The sequence below is a fragment of the Hoplias malabaricus genome, chromosome 1, assembly GCF_029633855.1.
Source record: "Hoplias malabaricus isolate fHopMal1 chromosome 1, fHopMal1.hap1, whole genome shotgun sequence".
In the NCBI taxonomy this organism is placed as follows: Eukaryota; Metazoa; Chordata; class Actinopteri; order Characiformes; family Erythrinidae; genus Hoplias; species Hoplias malabaricus.
The window spans coordinates 7,879,407-7,891,636 of NC_089800.1; the positions used below are offsets into that span (position 1 = coordinate 7,879,407).

General features: G+C 46.1%; 1 protein-coding gene across 1 annotated transcript in view; it reads left to right on the forward strand.

The window, feature by feature from the left end:
* The window catches only part of oxr1a (oxidation resistance 1a), a 204,663-nt gene that overhangs the window by 159,758 nt on the left and 32,675 nt on the right, over positions 1–12,230 (forward strand). Inside the window, exons 4-5 of the mRNA XM_066645433.1 lie at positions 666–773; positions 3,053–3,166. Of these exons, the coding sequence (XP_066501530.1) occupies positions 666–773; positions 3,053–3,166 (222 nt within the window). The remainder of the gene's footprint in view (positions 1–665; positions 774–3,052; positions 3,167–12,230) is intronic.

Consider the following 12,230-nt stretch of genomic DNA (forward strand, 5'->3'; position numbering starts at 1 on the left):
GCCTGTTTACTGTTGTCAGGGCAGCCAGGTTGTATAGTGAAAAGGAGTCGACTCCCAAAGAATCGATTCTTCAAGCATCAGGGAGTCACTCCTATGCATTCGTTCATTCTATCCAATTCAGGATACCTGCTGTGCCACCGTGCTGCCCCCACTCATACACAATGGTGGCCAAAAATGCAGTCAGATCCTCACAGCAGTGTTCCAGCAGTTAGTAAAGGGAACAGGGGCATGCTGTCTGTTACTACCCTTCAGAAGTTGGATGAGCAGGTGATGCTGTTTATATTGTGGAATTGTTTTAACCATCAATAGTTCAGTCATAGCCACAGTGAGAACCCTGGTGTTTTTAACTGGGTAACGACAGCCCCCAGACCCCGATCTGCAGCTGTACTGTAATTACATAGTTAGAAGAATGACAATAATGATGGTGATAGGCCGTGACTGGAGGCTGCTTCTTCAAGCTGCTTGAAGTGGAGATAGATGTGGAATCTCGGGGGACGCCGTTGACACTCTCTACTTCATGTGTGTTTTTCTCTGAAACAAATCCCACCAGAACGCCCAGGGAGACCCCTCCACCACCCGCCTTTGCTTCAGTGTGAGTGTGTGTGTGTGTTGGTTGGTTTATTGATGCCCGGCCTGTTTTCTTGTCTGTGTTGTGTGTGGTCCAGGTGGAGTCGCGGGACACTCTGAACAGCATAGCGCTGAAGTTTGACACCACGCCCAACGAGCTGGTTCAGCTCAACAAGCTCTTCTCCAGAGCCGTGGTCCCCGGCCAGGTCTGATCCTCCTCCTCCTCCCTTCTCTCCTTCTCTCGCCTTCTACCATCTTCTGTCCTTTCCTCATCCCCTCTCTTCTTCTCTTCTCTTCTCTACTCTCCCTTCCTCTCCCCTTCTCTTCCTTTCTCTTGTCTTCTGTCCTTTCCTCATCCCCTCTCTTCTCTTCTCTCCTCTCCCCTTCTCTTCCCTTCTCTTGTCTTCTGTCCTTTCCTCATCCCCTCTCTTCTCTTCTCTCCTCTCCTCTTCTGTCCCCTACTCTCCCCTTCTCTCCTTCTCTTGCCTTCTACCGTCTTCTGTCCTTTCCTCATCCCCTCTCTTCTTCTCTTCTCTTCTTCTCTTCTCTTCTCTCCTCTCCTCTTCTCTCCCCTCCTCTCCCCCTCTCTTCCTTTCTCTCATCTTCTGTCCTTTTCTTCTCTCCTCTCTCCTTCTCTTCTCTCCTCTTCTCTTTTCTCCCCTTCTCTCATCTCTTTTCTCCGTTTCTCTCCCCTTCACTCGTCTTCTCTTCTCTTCTCTCCTCTCCACTTCTCATCTCTCCTTTTCTCTCCACTTCTCATCTCTCCTCTTTTCTTCTATCCTTTCTTTTCTTTCTGATTTCTTCTCTTTTCTTCTTTTATCTCTTCTCTCCTCCTCTTTTTCTCTTCTGTTCTCTTCTTGTCTCTTCTCTCATTTTTTCTTCTCTCCTCTTTTCTCTCTTCTCCTTTTCTCTACTCTTCTCCCTTTTCTCTAATCTTTTCTTCTCTCTTCTCTTCTCTCTTCGTTCTCATCTCTCTTCTCCTCCCTCTTCTCTCCTTTTCTCTTCTCTTCCCTCCTCTTTTCTTCTCTCTTCTCTTTTCTTTCTCATCTCTCTTCTCTTTTCTCTTCCCTCTTCTCTCCTTTTCTCTCCTGTTCATTACTTTTCTCTCCTTGTCTCTTTAATTCTCTTTTCTCTTCTCTTCTCTTCTCTTCCCTTCTCTCTACTCTTCTGTACACTTCTCTTCTTGTCTCATCTCTCATCTCTTCTATGCTCTTTTTTAACTTTCCAATTTCTTTAATTTTCTCATTTTCTCTTCGTACTGTTTGTCTTGTTATACCCACTTCTTTTTTTAAATCCTCTTCTCGTTCTCCCTCTTCCCGAACTCCTGAACCCTTACTCCTCCTGCATTTATTTCTCACCTTCCCTCGCCTCCATTTTATTCTCTCATCCAGTCATGCCTCATTCTCTTATCCTGAGTCCACCTGCTTCTTCTCAAGAAGATCTCTGACTGTCCTTAGCATGAGTTCCACATAAAGGTGTAGTTACAATTTAATAACACATTTAACAACACTTTACCAACTGTATTTGCATTTGGTGCGCATGTGTATTTACATACAGCGTACTGTAATAATGACTGGAACACCACATGTTTACATAGTCAGAGATCTCCAGTGGCTACAGCTTTATTCATTCCCTAGTACTCCTTTTTAAAGAAGTAAATGATGGTGTCTGATCATATGAGCAGTATAATTTCATCAGGAGATTAATTACACAGTAATTTAGTGGCTAATAGGATTGTTAGCAGTGGTCAGATCTGATCCAAAACTCAAATAAACAAACAACAGACACTCGCAAAGTTATTCATATTTATGCAAACATAAATATAAATCAGGTCATTAATAAATAACACCGCAGTATAACCTTGCAGTCTGTAAATTATTCACCCACACATCAGGTCTTTTAGGGATAGAGCCGTTTGTTTGTTTGATTCTTTATTGTTTACAAACAACACGTTCAGATTCCTATACACTATGTGCCCAAAAGTGGTAAACACCTTTTCTAAGATAAGATTACAAAGTGTCACACTGAGTCTATGGCTTTTATGTACCTACCTTCCTCCAAAATGTACATAGTGCAGTTTCTGCAGTGCTGAGCCTTGATTAGCAATGACACAAGCTCTATTCTCTCTGTTACAGCTCAGTGAAGCATCACAGTAATTTGAAGCTTTATTTTTAAAGTAAAAATATTACCTATTGTTGCTTTAATAATTAAATATCAGGACAGTGGGTGTCTACAAACTTTTGGCCACAGAGTGTAGGTCAGTCATCAACCTCAGTCCAGTCTCTGTGCATGGTTTATTTGAATCATTTATTGAATGACATGCTTGTGTGTGTGTGTGTGTGTGTGTGTGTGTGTGTGTGTGTGTGTGTGTGTGTGTGTGTGTGTGTGTGGGTGGGTGTGTGTGTGTGTGTGAGAGAGAGAGAGAGAGAGAGAGAGAGAGACTTACCTGATTCTGCAGGTGTGTAAATCTGTGTTGTGTTTGCAGGTTCTGTATGTTCCTGACCCCGAGTATGTGTCCAGTGTGGGCAGCTCCCCCTCCCTCAGCCCCATCAGCCCCCTGTCCCCCACCTCCTCCGAGGCTGACCTAGAGAAGGTGACGGTACGTCAAACTCCACTTGGACCCTTGCCAAAACACACAGTTTGTCCACAAGTGAACACAGTTCTGGGTCTTAATGATATGTACGTGACCTGCTTTGGTCAAAACACCACAAGGATCAAACCCCACAGCAGCACTCACCCTCTGTCTAATTAGCCCTGTTCAGAACGCCTGCTTTCAGTGCCTGTTCCTTTAAATTATAACAATGAGCCACAACTCAGTTCAGCGTCTGTTTAACCTTGTTTTTGCGCTCTTACATAAACCTAGGTCTAGTGCTGTGATTGGAGGGACTCAGACGAGGAGGCGGGACTATTCTAAAATCACTGTATTCTACTCAAGAAGCAGCGCAAAATCAGAACAATTCATTTTACCCATGTTTTCTTACTTGGGACGCTCACACATAACTGACCAGGTTGTCTTGTTTCACAGTGTAGGGTTTGGTGGTCTCCAGATTCCCAGATGGATCCGCACATGTTCTGAACAAGTCCACTTTAAGATGTATGCGAAATATAAACATTGATAGAGTGCATCTAGATCTTTGTAAGAGAGAACGACATTAGAGTTGTGTGTGTGTGTGTGTGTGTGTGTGTGTGTGTGTGAGTGCCATGGGTCACGTGATCATGTATTAATCATAATGATGTGGCCCAGGACGAGTGTAGGAGCTCCTCTCACCCACATGTGATGCCACTGCTCCCTGAATGTGTTTTTCCACCGAGTCTCTACTTCTGCTTTTCACCCTCACATTAGGCTCTAATTCAGTTCCACTGCCTCAGGAAAACATCAGCAGACAATGAGAGGCGCTCACATTCCACAGCAAAGTGGCCAAAAGACTTTGTGCTGTGTTTCCTCTCAGCTGATCACCAGCTAAAGAATGCCACATGTGCAAATTGTGAACCACAACAACAGCAGCAGTTGCGTTAAGCGCTGTTTACTCATCGTGTATTTCCGTGTTGTTGTTGTGGTTGTTGCTGTTTGGGACTGAACACAGCTTGTATTAATCGTTATTATAATAAAAGGTGCTTTATAGCGCCATCTACAGCATTCTCCAATAATCTGAAGAACCCCTTCATGATGCAAAGAACCCTTTGATCACGCAAAGGCTCTTCAAGTGTTCACGGTTCTATCTAGAACCATTTTTTGCACTAAAGAACCCTTGAAGAACCATAATTTTTAAGAAGATCATAGTTCAGAACCCGGTTCTTGTTTAGTGGCTGTTCTCTTGTGGTTCAGAGCGAGTCGAGTAGGGACTAAACCGTGGCGTGTAAACCTTGCAGAGCGCTGATCGTCCAGAGAGAGTCGTCACTCTACGCCACTCAATGCAGACGACCAGCACCAACTCTCTATCTGTAAAATCTCCAGCTGCAGCAGAGATCACGTTTGTTTTTATCCGACTCACGATGGCAGCTTGAAAAATGACGCTGTGGTCTTTTGAAGAGGTTCAAACGCTTCTTGAATTGGTGGCCGACGAAAGTATCCAGCGTGAGCTGGACGCTGCAATAAGGAAGGAACAAACTCGACTGATCTGTCTGAACTGATGACGGAGCTCTGTTCAACTCTAACCCAGAGTCTGTAGCACTGCTACACTGCTCTATGTGTCGAAGCAGACCTCTGCAGTGTTATTGAGAGGTATTTGCACATGTGGAATTCTTTAGCTGGTTTCCAAAGCCCTCTGTTCCCATCAGAAATGGGGTTTTGCGAATTCAGCATCTGCATTTTGGCCCGGAGCTGTGCTTGTGCAAAACGTACAGGTACCAAAAAGCGAGTAGAGCCGTGTAGAGTCAGAGTAGGCATGGTGCAGTGGAACAGCACCATAACTGACCAAATTGTGTGAAGCTTAACAGACCATCACTCGCTCTCACACCGCTCTTGTCCTGAGGAGAAAGCCTCACCCAGTGGCTATGAGACTCCCAGCCTCGGAGGGCTTAGGCACCGCTGCCAGTCGAACCAAAAAGCCCCTGAAGATACGGCCAAGGCTTAGACTACCGCTCCACATGGGAGATACTACAGGTCTGTGTACTCAAAACCAGATCTAGAGCAGTTACTGTCAGAGCTGCTACTCACATCCTCCAGAAGGGAGAGAACACACCCAGGTGCCTGATTAGTCGGGGAGAGGAAGAGCGTTAGAAACGAAGGCTCTTTGCTCTTAACAGACTTTTAATTAGAAAGCCCAGCTCTCAGACTGTCTGCTTATTTATTTATTGAAGGGATTGAACTGGTGGACTTGTGTGGAATCAAGTGCTGGGCTTTGTTTTCCGTGCTTTAAGGAGGGATATATTATTAAAAAAAATGCTTTCAGTGCATGTGCACATTCATTTGGGGATCTAGATCCCACCGACCCACACCCTGTGAAACCAGACCGCCCTGTCGGTTTTTGTGGGCCGAAAACAAGGGATATAACGAGTGGTTCTGATTTTGCCCTGTATTTGACATAAGATAGATACCCTGTAGATGTAAAGTCAGAGACAGCAGCTCATCTGTCGCTGCACAGTGTGTGTCGGTCGTCCCCCAGGACGCTGTCGGTTGGGTTATTCTGAGGGGTTTAAAAACTCGAGCAGCACCGCTGTGTCTGATCCACTCGTACCAGCACGACACGCAAACACACCACCACCACGTCGCTGTCACTGCAGCGCTGAATATGATCCACTGCCCACATCATACCTGCTCGGAAGGGGGGTCCTGACCGTTGAAGAACAGGGGGAAAGGTGGCTAACAAGTATGCAGAGCAACAGTTAGGACTACAGTCTGTAATTGGAGAACTACAAAGTGGACAGTGGAGCTGGTGAAATGGACAGTGCGTGTAGAAATGAGGAGGCTGTCAGTGTGCTGACTTTGACTGTCGCTGTTGCTAAGGGTTGGGCTGATTTGCGTATCAAACAGCGAAGTGTGTTCTTCTAACCCACAAGTTTGGTGACGGTGGCTTCTCTGTAGCTCTGCTGGATCTGGTCAGTGTCCTCGTACAACACACTGACTCAGTTTCTAGAGCCAGAGACTGGGTTACAGCACCGTGGTCAAGTTTAACGTAACGAGGAGACCTTAATACTGCCTCTGAACTAGAGCATGGCCTCAGGAGGTGTGTAGAATATTACATTTCAGGTTACAGTATGTATCAACGTGTTCTGATTGTTGATGATGTCAGCATGCTGCTGGCAGCGGGACCACACCACCGGGTATCGTCAGGAGAAAACGCCACCTCCTGGCTCATGAAACACAGCTGGGCAGTTAGTGTTCTCCTCCAAGCGTGTTGCAAACTGCAGTGCTTAGGTAAATGAAGAAGTGATAGAGAGCGAGAGAGAGACAGATGGAGAGACAGACAGTTGGGGAACAGAGTGACGGACGCTTTTTTTTTTTGTGATCCAGTTCACTGAACTCTTCCTGCAGCATCACTCCACACTTCCTGCCTCATGCTAAAATTAGCCTTCTGGCAGAGAGAGAGAGACACACACAGAGAGACAGAGAGAGAGAGATAAGGACAGAGAGAGAGAGAGAGAGAGATAAGGACAGAGAGAGAGAGAGATAAGGACAGAGAGAGACAGTGAGAGAGAGAGATAAGGACAGAGAGAGACAGTGAGAGAGAGAGATAAGGACAGAGAGAGAGTGAGAGAGAGAGAGACACACAGTGAGAGAGAGAGAGAGACACACAGTGAGAGAGAGAGAGAGAGACACAGTGAGAGAGAGAGATAAGGACAGAGAGAGAGAGAGATAAGGACAGAGAGAGAGAGACAGAGTGAGAGAGAGAGATAAGGACAGAGAGAGAGAGAGAGACACAGTGAGAGAGAGAGATAAGGACAGAGAGAGAGACACAGTGAGAGAGAGAGAGATAAGGACAGAGAGAGAGACACAGTGAGAGAGAGAGATAAGGACAGGCAGAGAGAGAGACAGAGTGAGAGAGAAAGAGTGAGAGAGAGAGACAGAGAGTGAGAGAGAGATAAGAACAGAGAGTGAGAGAGAGAGATAAGGACAGAGAGAGAGTGAGAGATAAGGACAGAGAGTGAGAGAGAGATAAGGACAGAGAGAGAGAGAGAGAGTGAGAGAGATAAGGACAGAGAGTGAGAGAGATAAGGACAGAGAGAGAGAGAAAGAGATAAGGACAGAGAGTGAGAGAGAGATAAGGACAGAGAGAGAGAGAGAGTGAGAGAGATAAGGACAGAGAGTGAGAGAGATAAGGACAGAGAGAGAGAAAGAGAGACAAAGTGAGAGAGAGAGACACACACACACAGAGAGAGAGAGAGACACAGAGAGTGAGAGAGAAACAGAGAGAGATAGAGTGTGAGGGAGAGAGGAAAATAAACAGAGAGAGAGAGTGAGAGTTAAAATGGACAAAGGAACCAGTGTTAATTACTGGAGTGTGTGCTTGGTGTTGGCTGACACTAGGCTCGGTCACTCCGGTCACTGCATTGCCCAGTTGGCTCACTGCCCAGAGAACTGTGCTTTCCCTTCACTTGCTCGACTTTGCTTCACCTTTCAAGGACGAGCCAGAATTCACAATTTAAACAAAACTAGTCTCCGTTCAGGCCCCGCAGCAGTTTACAGCCGGTCTTTACCCTCTGCAGGGGTCACCTGCGCCCACTAGGTGGAGCTGCAGGTCGAGGCCCATTAACAGACTACAGAGAAGTGTGAGCGTTACAGTCCAGATATTATACAGAGAATGTTAAAGGGATATTTAACCCTTTATCTCGTGGTTGGTGATCAGAATATGGCATGGATGACTGGGCTCTGGGGCGGTCAGTCCACTCTTGTGAAAACACCAGCAGCTTCTTGGCTTGGTTTGCAAGGCTTTTTCTTGTGGATCTATTTCGTTATCTCACTAATGGCTTCTTGGCAGCGCCACGTCCTTTCAGACCCACAGTGGTATAGACATTAAATGCTTACTGGTTTCACGGTCTCAGACACAGAGCTGGAGTTGTTTTGTGTCAGGGGAAACAGTGACAGAGCCATGGTGTGGTGCCCAGTCTCACCTCCCGTCCTGATTTCACTCCTCAAGGACCTTCGAAACCAGGGGAGGTGAGATCAGGACGTGGAGCTGAGATTGGGACCAAACCGGAGCTCCTGAAGACTGAGGAGTAGCTAATGGATTGTAACTGATGCTGATTCTCTTGTAAACAAATGCGCGACTGTAGAAATGCGCTGGATTAAACATTTTGTTAATTTTTAACAACAAATAAGATGCCACATGCAAAAAAAAAAAAAAATACTGAGCTCCGTGTTTGGTGTCAAAGTGCCGGCGTAAATTGTACACCTTGACAACTGCCACCGCCTCATAACACAAAAGACATACCGGTTTTTCTCCTTGAAGCACAAACATGTATTCACTAATCACCATCATAATATGGCCACAATAATCATGATATTACATTTACGTTTTGCTGGTGGTCTGCCGGGTCTTGCGTGGTTTGAGCTCATATGGAGACAGAGACACAGAGAGAGAGGGTGTAGTGGGCTTCAGCTTGGATTATGTCTCCAGCCGTGGCTGTGGCCAGTGAGTGTTGGCCTCTTGTCAGTGCTCCGCTGCAGGGTTTAGGTTTTAAATCCAGCCCCTGGTCTCCCCTCAGGCTGGGTCTAATCTCCAGGCCTTGTGAAACCACTCTAGCGTAGGTAAAGCTGCAGATGCAGATGACTCACTCACTCTCTCTCTCTCTCTCTCTCTCTCACTCTCTCTCTCTCTCTCTCTCTCTCTCTCACACACACACACACACCCTCTCTCACTCTTTCTCTATCTATCTATCTCTCTCACACTCTATTGCTCTATCCGTCTCTCTCTTTCTCTATCTCTATCTTTGGGTCTCTCGCTCTCACTCTCTCTCACTCTTTCCATCTCTGTCACACTCTCTTTATATTTATTTCTCTGTCTCTCTCACTGTATTGCTCTATCTGTCTCTCTCTTTCTCTCTCTTATCTTTGTGTCTCCCTGTCTCTCGCTCTATCTCTCTAGCTCTCTCTCTCTCTCTGTCTCTCTCTCTCTCTTTCTCTCTCTCTCTCTCTATCTATCTCTCTCTGTCTCTATCTATCTATCTCTCTGTCACACTATTTATCTCACTGTCTATCTCTATCTCTCTCTTTCACTCTCTATCGCTCTGTCTCTCTCTGTCTGTCTCTCTTTCTCTCTATTTATCTCTATCTCTCTGTTAATCTCTATCTCTCTTTTTCTCTAACTCCCTCCCTTTCTCTATCTCTCTATTTATCTCTTTATATCTATCTTTCTGTCTTTCTCTTTCTCTACCTCACTCTACCTCTTTCTCTTATCCCCCTCACTGTTTTTTCCTATCTGTCTTTTCTTCTGTCTGTCTCTCTGCTCCCCGTCCGCTCTCTCTACCCCTCTGCCACTCTTCCATCTATATCTCACCATCTCTGTCTCTCTCTCTCTCTCTCCCTCCCCCTCCCTCTCTCTCTTTGATGTAGCAGAGCAGGCCACAGGAACTTATTACCGAAACCAACCCCCTGTCCATGTATTAAACTGTCCACATATATTAGGACACTTCATCCATCAGGGTTTCCAGCTCTGTCATTAGCTTGTATTGATGGTTGTGAGTCGGTGCGGTGCCTGTTCACGACCGACCGCGAGTACACAGTGTTTTAAGAAACATTTCTGCAGATAGAGACGTTCACACAATTTTGCCTCTTAATTCAAATCTATCCAGTGGTGCAAAACATGTAGACACCCCTTATAATGTCCACACTGCCCAAAAGCAGAAAGGAAATGCACTGTCAGTAGAGCAGCTGCACATGAGCCATGGGTCACATTCCTTTAAAAGCTACAATATTTTTTTCTGGGTTCCTGGGCACTGCTGGTGATTCAGGAGTGCTGCTGTGTTCTGGCTCTGGGAAGAAACAGCGGTGAAATCTGAGCAGGTGCAAGTGAAACCCAAGAGCTTCAGGTCATACTCTGTACTCAGATGTTAAGCCAACTCTGAGCTATGGGATTAAATCCTGTGTCCACACTCCTCCCTCGTTGGTCCACCTTTTAGATGTAAAGTCAGAGACAGTAGCTCATCGGTAGCTGCACAGTGTGTGTTGGTCGCCCCCTAGAACTTCATCCGTGGACACAGGATGCTGTCGGTGGGATGTTTTTGGTTGGCGGAGTATTCTGAGCTCAGCGGTGACACTGAGGGCTTTAAAAACTCAAGCAGCAACTGCTGTGTCTGATCCACTCGTACCAGCGCAACACACACTAACACACCACCACGTCAGTGGAACAGGGGGAAAGGGGGCAAGACAAGTATGCAGAGCAACAGGCAGACTACAGTCTGTGACTGTAGGACTACAACGTGCTCCTGTGTGGTTAGTGGAGCTGAGAGAATGGGCAGTGAGCGTGGAAAGAGGTGGCCATGACGTTTATAACTGATTATTAAACTGAGTCCCTATACCAAGTGTACATGATGCTAACTGGTGACTGTTGACTTGCATTCTTTGTTAGCAACATTAGCCTTTAATTTCCTTTAATAGCTTTGTTTTAATCATGTTCCAGAATGTTGTAACTCTGTTGTTGTGTAGTACATTTCCTCCCTCCGAACGAGGGTGAATAATTGTTTGCAGGTCGCTGAGGGACAGTTCCTGAAACAGTAAGCTAGCATTAGCGCCGTAAACACTGTTTCCAGCTTGTTTCCGCGAACGCGCGAGACTAACGCCCCCTTCCTGCGCTCGGCTGATGGAGGGGGCGGAGGGTTCTGGGCCCAATTTGGGTCCCGTGAGGCTGGTGTTGAGCAAAATCCAGTGCTAGGGAGACGTGTTTTGACTGCTTAGCTGCTTTTTCCAGGATCTGGGCTGGTCCGGCCTGTCTTATCCAAGCAGGGAATCAGAAATCCGAGGGTCAGAAGGAGGGAACTGTGTTCAATTCTGGATTTGGGGGAGCAAATTTTAGGGATGGAGGATTTGGGGAAGTGTAGAATTATGTTGTCAGGAACAGATGATATTGAGCTTGGCTCTGTATAAAGCTAAGGGACAGTACATGAAGGGGTATTGTGATTAATGACTCTAGAGAACGCAGTTCCACTGTTCCACAGCCAGATTCTGGGGATAGACTTAGGGTTAAATCTAAAATATATACTAAGGTCATCACTATTAGCATTACTGGCTACAGGCTGTAACATTTAGCAGAGAAGACTGGCTCTTTGCTTGTGTGTGTGTGTGTGTGTGTGTGTGTGTGTGGAGCTGTGGGAGTGCGTATCCAAGTGCAGCAGACAGCTGTGGGCAGGGGGGTCTCTTTTGAAGAAGACCTTGCGCCTACTCTCTTGCCCTGCTGTCTGCTCTTAGCAGCCTCCACATTCACACACACACACACACACACACACACACACTCATGCACATCCCTCAGTCTCTTGGAGCTTAAAACACTCCAATATCTCCCCTCTGTTTCAGGAGGCCGGTTTTAATTCTTTATAAGCATCGGCCTCGGCACTTTTTCAGCAAAACGAATGGAGTGAGGCGTTCGGGGAACGCAGAGGAGGAGAGGTTACAGCTCTGCTGGAATACTTCACTTTAACAAGGGCCCTTCAGTGGCTTGAACAAGTGCAGATGAATGCCACAGATATAATTACCATCATAACTGTCATTACCATAGAACTCTTTAGCCCATGCATGTTCATGCTCAGGTGGGAGTCCAGAGGAATAATGGCTCTGTGTACATTACAGTTTCATTATACGTACATTTATAAACAGTGATTTATTTCTATTGCAGTGGTTTATTTAATCTGAAAAGTCTAGAGTTGGGTTTTTAGCTGCATTTTTACAGTGTAATTACACATATCGTGCATTAAATATGATATATTCTTCCACTTTTCCACAAGTGAACGCAGTTCTGCTCTTAATGAAAGGTCTGTGACATGCTTTGGTCAAAATACCACAAGGATCAAACACCACAGCATGGATCATGACCCCCACAGAGCAGGTTTGATCTGGACGGTGGATCATTCTCAGCGCTGCAGTGACACTGATGTGGTGGTGGTGTGTTAGTGTGTGTTGTGTTGGTACGAGTGGATCAGACACAGCAGTGCTGCTGGAGTTTTAAACCCCTGAGAATAGTCCACCGACCACTGATGAAGGACTAGAGGACGACCAACACACACTGGACAGT